Source organism: Paroedura picta, chromosome 18 (genome assembly GCF_049243985.1).
Source record: "Paroedura picta isolate Pp20150507F chromosome 18, Ppicta_v3.0, whole genome shotgun sequence".
NCBI classification, from domain to species: Eukaryota; Metazoa; Chordata; class Lepidosauria; order Squamata; family Gekkonidae; genus Paroedura; species Paroedura picta.
Window position 1 is genome coordinate 1,302,134 of NC_135386.1, and position 15,093 is coordinate 1,317,226.

Sequence of the window (15,093 nt, forward strand, 5' to 3'; positions counted from 1 at the left end):
TAAAACCTATGTATGCTTTGATGTTCTGAAGTTAATAAAACAGTTTAGAAGGGAATTGTATAACTGCTTCCACCCTAGTGTTAAAGGCTCCAAAATTTGTCTATAATTGAACCCTTCTGACAGGAAGAATTTGGATATAAGAAATAGGAGTGCCCTTTATTTTGCCCTTGTCATCTCCGAATCATAAAGAAAGAGCAGATGTTAATGGATACTGTTAGAGGCATGACACTGAATGAAATAATAGGCAATTTCTAACGAAATTCTTATAGCCTTACGGGGAAGAATAACTCATGGTTTAAATCTCCAAGAAAAAAGGAGCAACATAAATCAAACGTTTCCTTTTATTATTTAATTACTTTCTAAATAAAAGTATATATTGATTGGTTGCTATAAAATAAAAATGATTTAAACCTGGAAACAAACTACAATATATTATGAGAGTCTTAAATATTTAATTTTGTGTTATTTGTAATTGAGAAGTTTATTTTAATGCCTACTCTCAGAGTCTCTTTTAGAACATGCAGCCATTAAAGTTCTCTTGTAGACAGGAACTTGTTTGAATTAACACCAGAAAATTGTGATTTCTCTCTCTCTCACACACACACACACATTTTACTGTTCCAGCCTGCCCATTTCTCCTTGGTCATATAACTGATCCACCCACCCCCAGCATGTAATAGTAAATAATCTTGACCAGAAGCAATAGTTGCCTTTGGTGACCAGGAAGAGGAAGGAGTAATCAGAGAGAGGTCATTTTCCTGGCCCCAACAAGTCCTAACAGGGTCCCCTCTCATGAATTATAACCACAGAATTAAAGGCAAAATGTCATCTCTGTGAATCTAACTGTTCCCACTTTTCTTTCTTTCTTTTTGAATACAGCTAATATGCAAAGTGTCCACTTTACGAGCGCTGTGCGGGCGACATACAGAAAAGCTTATGGCATTTAGAGCAATATATCCAGACATTGTGCGACTTCATTTTCCTCCACTGTACAAGGAGTTGTTCACTTCAGAATTTGAGCCAGCGATGCAAATTGATGGGTAAACATATCACCTAAGCACTTCTAGAAGGTCTGAAGTACAAACAATAACAAGGAAAAAAAAAGATAAACAAAACAAGACACTTTATCTGGCCCTGCTTAGACCTAGGGAGCCAACTCACTGCACATCTTCTGATGATCGATCGGAGTCAGGCAAAAAAAAAAAAATCAGATGGGGAAAAATGAAACAAAAGTTGAACTTGTTTTTCTCTCGCATATGATTTCCATTACGCCTAACCGATACGGACCCTTTTTCTGTCTCCAGTTCTCAGTCTCTGACCTCTGTTTACACAGAATGAGGGTACTAAAAAATCAGGAGGTTTCCTTTTCCTTGTCACTCACTGCCCGCAGACTTTCAACAGAACAATGTTTTGTTTGGTTAAGAACGGTTCGTCTCCAACTAAAAACCAGCGACTGGTGTGCACTGCAGAGGCTTCCGCGTCAGTTTTGCACAGCTTGCTCATTGTCTCATGAAGGACGATTTCTTTTCACCCGGCTGTCGACTTGCCGGTAGGCAGAACGGCATGAAAAGGGTCCATAAGCAATAGCAACAATAGCATTTATAATCTATTACAGGGTAAATGGGCATGAAGTCTATATATAGCAACAGAGAATATTGTTTATATATTGTTTTAATTAATATAAAAATGTAGTTACTGGTATAGCTTTTATTGTTGAATTGATAAGGCACTTTCATTTTGCACTTTTTTTTTTCCTTTTAAATTATATATGCTAGCGTGTTCATTGTCGTGCTGCATGTGCACCAGAAATTCGAGTTTAATCGAGGGAGGTTTGGAAGGTATTGGGACACTGCAAGGTGTTTTCTGCTGCTGTTTTCCACATTTACTTTTTAAAGAGAGGCTGGTCATATCATGAAACACCTTCAGTGGTTTTTGTGTAATTGGGCAGGGAGGGACGGGGGACAGGTTTCTAAAAGAAAACTTGTAGTTTTATCTTGTATTTTAAAGAAAGTGTATAAACAGGAGGGAAAAAAATCCCTGTTGCTGTTAAAACACGATGCTGACATACGGATGAAGAACTCTGCATTTAATCACTTTAAAAAACAAGCTGATTTTCATCAGTATCTTTTAAAAATGAGCCCGCTTTTGGGAAAGGGGGGAGTAAATATGGATTCAGAGAACCAAATTTCAGACACCTGCGTTTTGGAAATATTGGTCCTAATACTTTTGTTTACATTTAAAGTATTTGTGAGCGCGTGAGTGAGTAAGTGTGTCTGTTTGTGTCCATCCGTCATATGTTGAGACAGAAAGGGTACAATCCCCAGGGAAGCTCTCTAGTGCAACCCCCCCCCCAAAAAAAAAAATTCCATGCAAACACGTATTATTGCTTCCTAAAGGGCTGCGTCCATGCACTTCAATTCAGTGCCAAACAGTCCTATATGAAGTTTACGGATGTGTCAACCCATTGAAATCATTGGGTTTGGACCAGAATAACTGTATTGAATTGCACCGTAAATCTCTTTAGTATTTAAGCCTGGGTAACTTTGCGGATCTTTCTCACAGAGATATGTTTTGCATAGTAAAGAGTGGGCTTACACCTAGCTACTGACTCAGTACAGCAAACAATGCAATTTAAGGCAGTTTGAAATCAAAGAGACCTCCAAAAAATGTACAGCTCTAAAGGCATAGCTACAGATGGCTGTGTACAGACAAGGGTCGATTATGTGACTGATTGCTAATGAAAGCAAGGTGCAGAATCATATTCAGCCTATGAATGTAATCTCTGTGAAATGCTCTAAGTTCTATATGTGTTGCTGTATTTACAGTAACCTTGTAAGGTAGATTGACATTATTATCCTCATGTTGCAGTTGAAATATGGGGGCAAAGAAAAAATGACCCCCGTGGTCAAATTTGTGGCAGACAGCCACTTTTGAAGGGATTCTTAAATTATTCTATAATCATACGAGTGGTACAGAACTTTCCAAGATGGTAATGGCTGAACTGGACATATTATCAGATAATTATATTGTTCAAATTAAAGAAATTGTCTAAGTAGGAGAGAAGGCAGAATTAAGATCATTTCTGTTTACTGGGGCTGTTTAGTGTGACCCCTGTTTCCATTTTTTAATGTCTATAGAATTTAATGTTTCACTGAAAATGCAGCCGTTTTGCTGGAGTAATGTTTCACTCTCCCCTGGAAAAAAAAATCCATGAGGACCAAAACAGGCCACAACCACAGGATCAGCAGTATTCATTGGTCTAGGTATTCTTTGGAATCATCTGTAAGACCTGAAAATGTTTACTTAATTAAAAAAAAAAAGCTGGGCAAGTCAGATTTGTATTACACCTAATGAAAATGATTCTGGAAGGATCTCTCAGCAGTCAGGAGATTCTACTATCTTCAACAAAAATAGAGTCCAATAGCACCTTTAAGGCCAACAAAGATTTATTCAAGGTGTGAGCTTTTGAGTGCACGTATTCTTCCTCAGACTAAAACTCAAGCCTTGAATAAATTAAAGGTGCTATTATTTTTGTTGTGCTATTTCAGACCAACACAGCTACTCACTTGAATCTACAAACTTCAGTCTTCTTCCCTCACAGTTTGAGTGATGGCCCAGCCATCCAGAGCAATCTTAAGGACTGAGACTTGTTCTGATTATATAGCAGTAGCCAACCACATTTCTCCAAGCATTTTGCTTACTTTATTGGAGTAACTGGTGCTGAGTGTCAATTCTACTCTTGTCTGTGAAAAACTCAGGCTGTTTAACAAGCAAGAGTTTTCTGAATGTGACCAGCCTCAAGGGCTAATGCTGTTAAAAGTTCAGCTAAACTTAACTCGAGTGTCTACCAGCCAGTGCTTACTAAAGACAAACAGTATAAAACAAAACTGTATTTGAGGCCATAAATGGTATAGTCACATTATATAGTTTGGGAGTCTCACTCCGTGGAAACATTTTGTGGCCATCTAAATACGCTTAACTACTACTTGTTTTCTGGAAATGCCACTTCATTCACAATTACGTATGCAAAAGCATAAGACAGAAGGCACGCTGTTTTGAGGCCAAGTACTTTAGTTAGGCGCATATTAAATATATGAAAACAACGAGGACTGCTAGCTCCTTATACGTTAGTCAAATCTAGACATCGGTGCAAAAACTAGCATGTGTTTCATTTAACAGATTCTGGCCAGAATATTTTTGTGTATGGGGAGGGAGAAACGTGGGTAGAGTGGTAGGAAATGCATAGTGGAAAGTGCTGCTGCTGCTGCCTCTTGAAGAGTATGCACGCATAAGAACTCAAGACATAGTTGGTACGGTGTATCTGAACAGGGACAAAAGCCTGACAAAGAACTGAGAATAAAATCCAAAGATGGCTGGTGTCATATAGCCAGCCCTAAAAGCTGCAAGCTCCAAGTGGAATTAAAATGTATGCAGTGTAATGGGTACTCTTAATGTCTTTCTGGGTTCATATTTGCATATACCTTGTCCTGGAGTTATCTGCAATAACTACAGATGTAGGTGTAACTCTAGAAAGCTGTTAGTGAAAGCTGTTTTTGGTTTTCATCGTCTTCTGCTTGGACCCTGCTGGTGTATTTTAGTGTGTCTAGCATTTTGCTCTTGTTTTTAAATTGGGAAACTGCACGAGGCGGGATACTGTTTTAAGTTCCGTAGTTCTTGACAGAGCTTTTATATCATCATACAGATACCAAGGTCAGACTGCGTGTACCCTTGTATGTACGGAGTGAGTGCACGAGTGGCTGCTTCTAGGCCGTTAAGTGTCCGTGGATTAAAGATATAACGTGTTGAAGATATTTAAGTCAAAAAATAGAAGGTGGAAAAAAAATATTCTATACGAAGCCTTGTCTGGACCACTTAGAGAGACTTCTATTTTTTTAGCCCTTCTATAAATATTTGATGGCACTTGAAATATTCCTGCAATAAAATGTGATTTGTGTAAAGATTAACAAAACAAAAAAAAAAGATTTTGTAATGTGAAACAATGAAAGAAAGCAATGTAATTTTTCTAAAAAACAACAAAAAAGAAACAAATGAACCAACTTTGTATTATTTTTGTTGATGGAATTTGTCTACTTGTCTTTGGAGAAAAAAACAAAAACTTCTTATTTCATTGAATGTGCCATAGTAGAGATTTGGGTGGTATTGCTGTTGTTGTTTTTTTTTAAAGTTTTAGATGACAGAAAAGCTGTTTGTATTTCCGACATTCCATAACACGTGAGGACATCGCATAATAATTTAAGAGATTTATTAGTAAGCTTCAGTCATTGTTGCTTTTTTGCACATGTACTTCATTCCTCTATAGTGCAATATGTACATAGAGCACTTGCGGGTTTTAACCTTGACCCCTCAGGGAAAAATACATATTTGTTGTACAGGATTTTTTGTTTGCCTTTTTTTCTTTTGCTAAGGAATGTCGATTGATTCACTTGTTGTTGTCAAGGGGCAGCCAGATAATAATCCTAACACCACTGCCAAAAAAACATTGATCATGAAATCATTCATGCCCTGCTGTTCACAACAAAAAAAATAAATTACTTTCTGACAGTTCTTTGTGTGAATTGGGGAAGAAAAAGGGTATATAAGCACCTTATGATTGACTTAACTGTGAATGACAATCCATCTTGTTATCAATAAGAAATACCCTATCATTTAGAAGCTGGGGTAAAAAGTCTGAAAAGAATGTGCTCAGGGATCTTCTAAAACTCTTCAACAGGGTGGCCAGTACTTCTGGGGCAAATGGCTTTTAAAAGATTAGTACTATCCCTTCATTGCACAACTGAACTGGGCAGAGACGTTTTTATCCAACTTGACTCTCAGCTGTTTGGGTTTCCAAATTACACACTGCTCAGCCCTGTTAAGTATTGGCACAAAAATACTTCCAAAGCAGCATAGTATTGATTTAAATATACCAGGGAACTGAGGTGTGTGTGTGTGTGGGGGGGGGGGACTTTCACTCTCTATCATTTCTAGTCATAGAATCCTCAGTATTTCCTCAGACCAACAACAACAACAAAATGCTTCTGAGATAGAACTGAAAACCACACATTGCAAATTAGTAATGGTCTAGCAAACTCTGCAAGGCCAACTTGTCCTGGGTTTCCTAAACGTTATAATTTAAAAGAAACCGTTCTGGACATTTTCATTTATGGCCAACGCAAACTGAATGTCATGATCTTTGAAAGCACGTTTTATGTGAAATTCAGCATCAGTATTCGTTATTCTTGTTGGGATAAGTTTATCCTTACTACATAGCCGTGTAAACTGTTTTTATTCTGTCAACTACAAAGAGAGCCACCTTACTCAGAAGGCAGTCCCATGGAATATGATACCCAGTGTTGATGTGTGTGCTTCATTTTGATAAGATAAAACCAAAAATCTATTTTTTGAAAGCAGCACAGTAACTACCACCTAGTAATTCCAAAATCATGTAGCAACTAGTTAAGTGCCATCCTTGTGCCAAAGCCACAGAGGAGTGTCTAAGCCTTTTTAAGAGGCCCAAGCAGGCAAGTGGAAGTGATGTGTTCTTGGTCAGAGGTGTTTATTTCACACTGCTTTCCATGCTTATTTAAAAACAGAAGAGGCAGTACATGAAATGGAAAAGGAAAATATTCCAGATCCATTCTATATAACAGTTAGGCCAAAGAGAAATGGATTTCACAATCCCACCTATATGGTTAGATGGGTTTCCCTCCACTCCTTTTAAAAAGTTACCATGTCTATTGCTTCCCCCCCCCCCCCTGACTGGGGTAACATTGTAAATACATTTATTTAGAGAAATCCATATATGTGTGTTGGGGTTCTCTTCACTCACAAAGATATTTTTGAAAAAATAGATCCCCCCCATCTAATTTATTCATTAGTAAAGTTAAATCTAAAAGCTGGGAGTGCTTTTTGGTAAGAAGTACCCATATATTTGAGGAAGTAGAGCTGTTCTACATATTGTTAAAATGACCCAAACCTTTAAATCTAGAAGAGACTATAGTCATGCAGACCTAAACTAAACATTATAGAAAGCATGTTTTATTTTTATATATATATATATTCAAACATTTTTGCTCTGCATATATGAGTTCTTAGTGCATTACTCATAGGCCAATACCAATGTAAACCTGTACACTGTTTTGTTTGGTCATCCAAATGTACACACAGGTCTCATGAGAACCCTTTCCTTCATTCAGATGGAATCATTGTGACCATGCTCTTGGAACAATTATGTTGAATGAGAATTATGCTAGTTGACCTTTCTGTAATAATAATCGCACCAAAAAGGAAAAACCTTACTGGGGCAATGATACAAAGGAGATTCTAGCATTTTCATTTTTAAAAAGACATACAAATGAATACAGCGATACCACAGTTGGTTTTTGCCACCTTTTTCCCCACAGGAAGGACACTGCAGAGTTATGCTCCCCCCTCCCTTCCCAAGTCAAATGGATATTCCAGAAATCAGTTTATAGATGGTTACACATCTCTGATCCATCTATAAGCTTTCACTTGGTAATATTTAGATGGATCACTAATCTGTGTATTTTTTCTGCAAACAGCTGTGTTCCCCCCCAAAAAAAAGCATTTTAATATATCCAACAATTACATATTAGTTTCTGCAGATATGTTTCTGACTTCAGGCACTTCAGAACTTTAATTTGAAGCTGCTAGGGAAGAAGATAAAGAACTATAGGATTGTAGGGGCAGGATTATCTCTCCCAGGCATTAAGAAAAATTATCCTTTGATTCAAATGATTTTTTAGAACTCCTAATATAATAACAAACTGGTGTTAAAACATGGCATTTAAACTACTTAGAAGGAATATTGCTGGTAAATTATTTTAAGGGAAAACCAAAGTCTTTTGCAGTTACTTATCAATTGTTAGAGATGTTATAAAGATTTGAAAACATCTTCTGGTGAGATTACATTGTGATAATTCACTACATTGATGCCAACTCAGAATAACATAGGGATGTCATATTTGAAATGAATCAAGTTGTAGGTAGCCTGTAATGATGTTTTAATTTGGATACAAAGAGCTCTAAGAATATAAGATGTAATTTGCTATTGCTTTATGTATATAAATACATCAGTCAGATTTTCACATTTATCAGTAGCAGGGCATAATATTAACTCTTCAGAGCAATAAATCAACTTAATCCAAAAATGAAATATTTAGCTCCTGTGCATCGAGATGCATGAAAGATGGTGAAATCATCATTTGCCATTTCAGATTTCAGTGTTTACTCCTGTGGCATTTACTTTGTTATCTTGTTGTCCCATTTCCTCTTAGGAATACAAACCACCAAAACAAGCTAAGCTCACGCATGGCATCTTTTACACAACTACATCTTTATTGTGTGTGTGTGTTCTTTGCATACTTGATGCTTGCTCCTCATTCCCCAGGAGGTTTTACTGAACATGCATATAAATGTGCAGGACTTTGCAATCTGTTATCCTCATATCTAAATGCAGAAAATTCATAAGCAATATGGTGAATTTTATTTCACAAACCACAGAGGTACTGTATATATATTTTCCTAACTCTGAAATTTTCTATTTTGACTCTACAAGATTTGTAAACTCCAGTGGTAATCTCTTTTGACTAGTAGGACATTACCTGGCTGCTTCTTTATATGTAATTGTATTTGTCTGCCTGCTCCTTTTTTCGGAGATGTGTTTTTGTATGGATGTTTGAGCCAATGGGAGGCTTCAAGCTAATGATGTATTTTCCCACTTTAAATATATTTAACATATATGACAAACCCCAGACAAGGCTTTTAAAAAATAAGTAAGAAGAACTACAGTGTTAGGTGGTTTATTTGCAAACTGTTTTTCAGTGCTGTCCATTTTATGGCACCTTTAACAATATTCTTCTTTCCAAAGTACAAAAATAAAGGTTAAAAGTTACTCTAGCCATAACTGAATGTCAAGCAATAAAAAAAAAAACAATGACTTTTTGTGCATAGATTTAAAAAGAAATACAAATTTTAGACATCTGCATGTAAATGCAAATCTCTTGTTTACTGCTTTCTTAAACTTGATCAACCAACTCTTTATTTTACTACTAATTTAAGGACTTGTAATGGCCTGTATGCATTTTCTCTCGCTCTGATTATTATGTCATTATTTTTGTCTCAGCTGCTGAGTCATACTCTTACAACGTTGTTCTGCTCACCTTCTGTATGGTTATAACTATTTTGCTTTCATTCTCTATAGATAAAGAATATACTATTTTAAAAAAGCCTACGCGGTGCAAATATTTATCTGTTTATCAAATACCACATTATGCTGTATAATATCTGTTTTACTATATACTCTATTTTAGAAATAGTTGGTTAGAACTAGAGTGTGCTATTTTTGTGTTTTTCTGATGTGTGGTGCTAGATAAGTTAATTTTATGACTCTCCCTTTTACTCCTAGACAATACCACATTTGGGTCTTGTACTATTTCACTGAACATATCTATGTGTGCTTGTGTATATGTATCTTATACACATTTACACACATGCCCAACTGAGTACCTGTATCAGAGTACTGGACTGGGAAAACATTTTTTTCTCGTTGAATATATAGTAGCATTCTATAAATCAACTACTCAGTCTTGATATTTGATATCCAACTTCTTTCTATCCCAACCAACATCTTTTCTTCCCACTCCACCCATCCTCACAGTTAGAGATTTGTAGAGCAAGTTTTTCAAGAAGGGTCTGTTGTAGGGACACTGAGTGGGGTAGAAAAGGCAGCAATAAAATGTTTTAAATAAAAATAAAATATTAGCCTGTTACAGAAAAAAAACGTTGTCTGGCTCCTTTTAAGACTAGTGGATTTATTGTGATACAACTAGAGTCAACTTTATCAGCACCTGATGTATAAAGTCCATGAAACTATGTCACAATGAATCATAATTAAATGTTTCGTAGGACCTCTTTGCTTTCCATTCTGTGTAGTCATATTAGCTCTGTTTCATGTTGTATAATTTATTTGAAACACTGCCAACTTTCCACAATACTCTTAATGGTACAATTCAGTGGGCTGAAGTGGGGCAAGAGACAGAGCAGTCTTCCAGTGGTGGGATAGAGAGGGGGAAAGTGATACCAGGAGGCTGTACATGAAAAAGATAAACATCCTAAGATAAACAGAAATTAGAGCTACCGTGGTACAATTTGCAACACTCCCAAAAACACTCACATGCCACGTGATCGAATCTTACCTCTTCTTACCTTTGAGACTGCAGGTGGAGCGCTGCTCGTTGTCCAAAGTTGCAAATACATGTAACACTTATACATATAGCCATTTCAGTCATGCAGATTGCAACAGCAATGTCTATAATCCCACCCCCATGGTTGATTACACCAGCTTCGCACACTCCCACAAGCAACCACATAGGGGCTGATGGCTAATGTGTCTCCTGTAGCACCTTCCTCCCACCCAATGTGTCCTTCCAGTGAGGAGGCATTGTTGTAAACTATGCCACTGACTCATTTGAAACCAGCATGCTTTTGGCTGCTGCAGCTGTTGCAGGAACCTCCACCCCACATCAGCACCACCCACTTCTGCCAGTACAAATGTGTCCCAGGCTGTGACAAACTGGTACTGTGAACCCAGGCCCTGGATGCCCACACATTATGGGGTCTATCACCATTCTGTGCTACCAGTTATGGAACCCTTATGTCAATAGCACAGGGAATGCTGCTCTGACAGAGCAAAACATATATGCTCTAGACACTTGCTGTCGAATTCAAGAGATATTTGGGCTTGGCAGCAAGGAGTTTCAAGGCATGCACTGAGAATGTGTGAGAGCTTTGGGACAGTTTCTCAGACTGCAACCCCATGCTCAGTTGTTCCAAGCGAAGATCTTTGGTTTCTATGGGCTTAGGCTAGGAGCAGCTCTGAACAAAGCTGTGCTATTTTTGCATAAATTGCATTGTATTAAGAAAACAATCAGCTGCTACTGTCAAGGTGCTAATCAGCTTTCTCATTCAGGGGCGCACTTACCAGTCTGCTTCTCTTGTATTCAAGAATGGGCCGTTGTTTCTGCCCAGCCTGGGAGTCAGCTGTAAATTTAGAAAAGTAAAGCTGAAATGTAAACTGGAACATGCACGTGTGGCTCCCCATGGGCACCACAAATTTGCACAGCCTGATTCTTAACAGAACTTGGCACCTAAATTTATTGCAAGAATGTACCAGTGACTACAAAACAAAACACACAGCTAGTCAGATTAATTTAGCTGGAACATTTTTCTGCCATCCACCAATATAATATCTTACAAAACTTTAATGGATATCAAATATCAAAAGTGGAATGTCATTGATCTTAAAATGTTTATTAAAACTCTTTTCTGTACTGTTAACTAAAGATACGAGATCTTTAGCAAAGATTTGAGGAATTTAAGAAGCTGTTTATTTACCGCACTTTTTTTCTATAATAGAGAATAGTGCATATTAAAAGCCACGAGTCCTGGTTCGATGCACTGCTTCTGCACCCCAAGTTAGCAAGCATAGCATCATTTGGCAAATGGAATACAAATTGCATCTGCACCCTGGCTACTTTCTAAGAAGTAGAAAGTTTGAATACAATCACTTGCAGAATAATTAGTTTGAAAGTTTTCTGTAAACTTTCTTTACAGGCAAGTTCATGATATTTTTTTCATTCCCTTATCAATTCAAGGAAACTTTTAAACAGAGAAATCTCTTAATTTGTTTGTTAATATGTGTATCACATTCTTTATACCTGTAATGTTTTCCCTAATTGTTTGGGCTTCATTGTTTTATAAATTATGCAAGTTCGTGGAGAGTAATGTTTCTTGTGTAATTAAATGTCTGAAGAATAAGAATAAATGCTGATTATAAATATGTATTTGGTTTGAGGATTAAGCACATAAACATCACCAACCTCACTGAGTAAACAGGCTCAGTCTTTTGTAAATAGCTACAAATTGACATGAATCAGTACTGTACAAGCAAAAATGTGTTGTCTTATGTGTACAGTATGTACAAATTCATTTTCTAGCTATGATAAAAAGCATAAGCCATTGAGAAGAATATTCAAAGTATACTGTAATAAAAATTTCTCTAATGATCTCTGCCCCGTGATCACCTTTTTTTCACTTCTATCAAATCTTCTTTAGAACTCACTTTTAACACTCGTCAGCTTAGACTTAACAGTCTGTTATTCCATTCTTGATCCTGAAAGTATTTTGACTCATTTTGTAAATAAAAGTGTAAAAATGAGAGATTTAATGTTGTCTTTTAAATACTCCAATTTTCATTCTAATATGAATGTTGTTATATTGTACTTAGAAATCCGTACCTTTAATATTACATTACCTTTATTAAGTGCATTGAACGCCATCGATTTTAGATGTGCTTTTATGTACTCCTCCCCTGTAATAAAAAATCAGCTTTTAATGGAAACCTCTGTTGCATTCATTTTTTCCCCACACTTGATTGTTGTGCTAGGCTAACTGTCTAGACCAGGGGTCCCTATCATGGTGCCCGCCAAATACTTTTAGTGGGTGGAGCTAGTGGGTGGAGCTAGGCGGGGCTTTTGCTCAGTAGGGCTTCTGATTGGCTGTGCAAATCAAAAGCAAAAATGATAAATAGAGAGGGGTAGGACCCAGTGAAGGATCAGATGCAAAACAAGTATTGAGGCACTGGGATACCAAGGTGGCAAAGAAAAAACCAACATAGGCTTCTATGGAGTCTTCAGTCTTCTGTTATTTCTTTATTCTTTTATATAAAAGAATAAAAAGAGAAGATTGAAGACTCCATAGAAGTTTTGTGCAGGTCAAAAGACATCCTTTTACACAGAGCTTTTGCCTGAAAAGTTGAAAAGATGATATTATTACTTATATATAATCTTGTTCTCTGTCATTTTATGGCTGATTCCACCTTCCATGGCAGCCATTTCATGATTGGCTGCACCTTCAATGGCATCCATTGTGTTTCTCTGTCCACCATCCTATGTCAGAATCCCAAAAGTGCCTGCAGACTGAAAAAGGTTGGGGGGGGGGTCTTCTGGTGTAGACCAATTCCCAAACTGAGTGCCTAAAAAAAACCCTAAGGCTATTGCAAGAAACAGATATAGTAAATGTTCCTAATCATAGTTTCCTACTTTGCTTCTGTGTGATTCACCACCATGGCATTTCCACCTTCCAATCACTCTCCTCTCGGATAATTCAGATAATTCAGCAGCGTATCTGCACAGGATTGTTCACTTCATCGTGATGTAACTGTTCTGGGTATAAGCTTTCATTTGCATATATCTGTGTACATCTGAAGAAGCGTGCATGCATGCAAACGTTTGTAAGTGCCACTGGATTAAAATTTCGTGTCTGAGAAACCATGTTAGGGAACCAGAGCATACCCTAATTCCAAATTCTACTTACCTCTCCAAGGTTAGAATATGACAGTTGCACTCTTAGGTCAGCTGGCCAATAAAAAGCTGCCACATCATAGCCTCTGAAGCCCAGTCTTCTTCGAACGCTAACAAAAAAACAAACAAAGAATTGTGCCAACTATAAAAATAATTGCTCCCTGCTTGAGTCTTGAGTCTGGTCTCTCCTAGACGTGTCACTTACCTTCCTCAAGGCCTTTTCACAAGGTAGTTAACAACTCTTGCCCTTCTGATCTATGCACAGTGGTTATTTTTCCTGGTGAAGCCTTCTAGTCTTGCAGCCTGGTCCTTTTTAAAAACAAGGGATAAACACAAATTTGAGGGGGGTGGGGGTGGACGGAACTATATGCAACGCTTATTTTCCCGTCAAACTTATTTTTACAGTATAAAAATCAGAATTCATAGCTTAGTATATAAAATCAAACTGTATTTAAGGGATTTATAAATGTTTTGTTAGGAAATTTGCAAATATACACAGCACTTGAGTGAAAGTTACAAACAGTTGAGCTCTATGCAACCTGAGCACGTTATTGTTTTGTCAGGCAAGAGCGGACGTGAAGCGAGAAAAGTATGTAGCAAACAAAATGGGGGAGAGGCAGGATATACATTGAAAAATAAATAAAATAAATAAATGTATTGCTTGGAAACGTTTTTGTAAAATGAGCATCATTTTATATGAACAGTGATAAAAATATAGAAAAATTTTCACCCTTCATATTGATACTTACTTTGCAATAATTATATTTGCCTTTAAAAAAAAAATCCTGATTTTGCAAGGATATCCCATATTGGAATTTACTGATGAAGCATACTTCTGGAGAAACTTCCTGTATAAAAATGGGAATGTCTTGTAATTATTTATTTACAAAAACATTACCATTTTTATTTAATGAGAAAATAATTTACAGAAAGGCTTGCCATATAATTATTGTATATCCTTAATTCCATTTATAGTGAAATTATTGAACTTCATTTTTCACATTTTCCACTTATAGCAGCAGTGCCTTGAAATTTATTCGTTTAAAAATATTTCAAGAGCACTTTTCTCCACAAATTTGGGCTTAATAATCACCTTGAACCAAAAGCAATGTATTTATTGTTGTTTATTGATACACACCCTACTTTGAATAAAATTTTGGTTGTAAAGGTGCCCTTGTACTAAAACCTGTTATAGTACACATGTGTTCTTTTTAAAATTCTATTTAAAAATAGCCCATTGCTTAGTACAGAATTATTAGTTAAGGACATTAAGCTATTGTTTTATAATAAAAAAACAAAGGTGGGGAGAAAGCCCTTTCTCCAAAGTGTCCTTATAAGTTATTAATTTCGCTATAATGTTTTAAGCGAGTGTTCATTTTGAAATGCAAAAAAAGGGCTTATTTTCCGACTGACTGCTTCAAACTGCTTCATTACCACGAAGCTAATTTTCAACGCCCCAACTATTTAAACCGTGATAATTGCTACTAACTAGGGAACATTACTAACCTCCCAACCCCAAAAGAGGAAATTTTCCTCAGTTTTTAAAGAAAGAGCCCCAAAGAGGACGGACATTTTTAAAAGGACATTTTAAACGGGAGCGTAAAATAAACGCGTCCCCCTCAGCTGCCCTCCTGAGGCATTTTCTTCTCGCCGCCTCAAATTGGAGGGCGGGGGAAAAGGCGGGAAGAGGCGACGCTTGGCCCTCGCGCAA

General features: G+C 36.9%; 1 protein-coding gene and 1 long non-coding RNA gene across 7 annotated transcripts in view; one reads left to right on the plus strand and one right to left on the minus strand.

Moving 5' to 3' along the window:
- RORA (RAR related orphan receptor A) overlaps positions 1–12,421 on the plus strand; it is a 203,522-nt gene extending 191,101 nt beyond the window's left edge. For all 6 annotated transcript variants that reach the window (XM_077318290.1, XM_077318287.1, XM_077318288.1 and 3 more), the window contains one exon: positions 880–12,421. In XM_077318290.1, the coding sequence (XP_077174405.1) occupies positions 880–1,044 (165 nt within the window). In that variant the 3' untranslated portion in view covers positions 1,045–12,421. The remainder of the gene's footprint in view (positions 1–879) is intronic.
- Positions 12,335–15,017, minus strand: LOC143828081 (uncharacterized). The gene is made up of 4 exons (XR_013227498.1): positions 14,889–15,017; positions 13,588–13,691; positions 13,396–13,492; positions 12,335–12,391 (listed from the first exon to the last, which is right to left on the minus strand). It is a non-coding gene; the product is annotated as an uncharacterized LOC143828081 (long non-coding RNA).
- Positions 15,018–15,093: the final 76 nt, after the last annotated feature.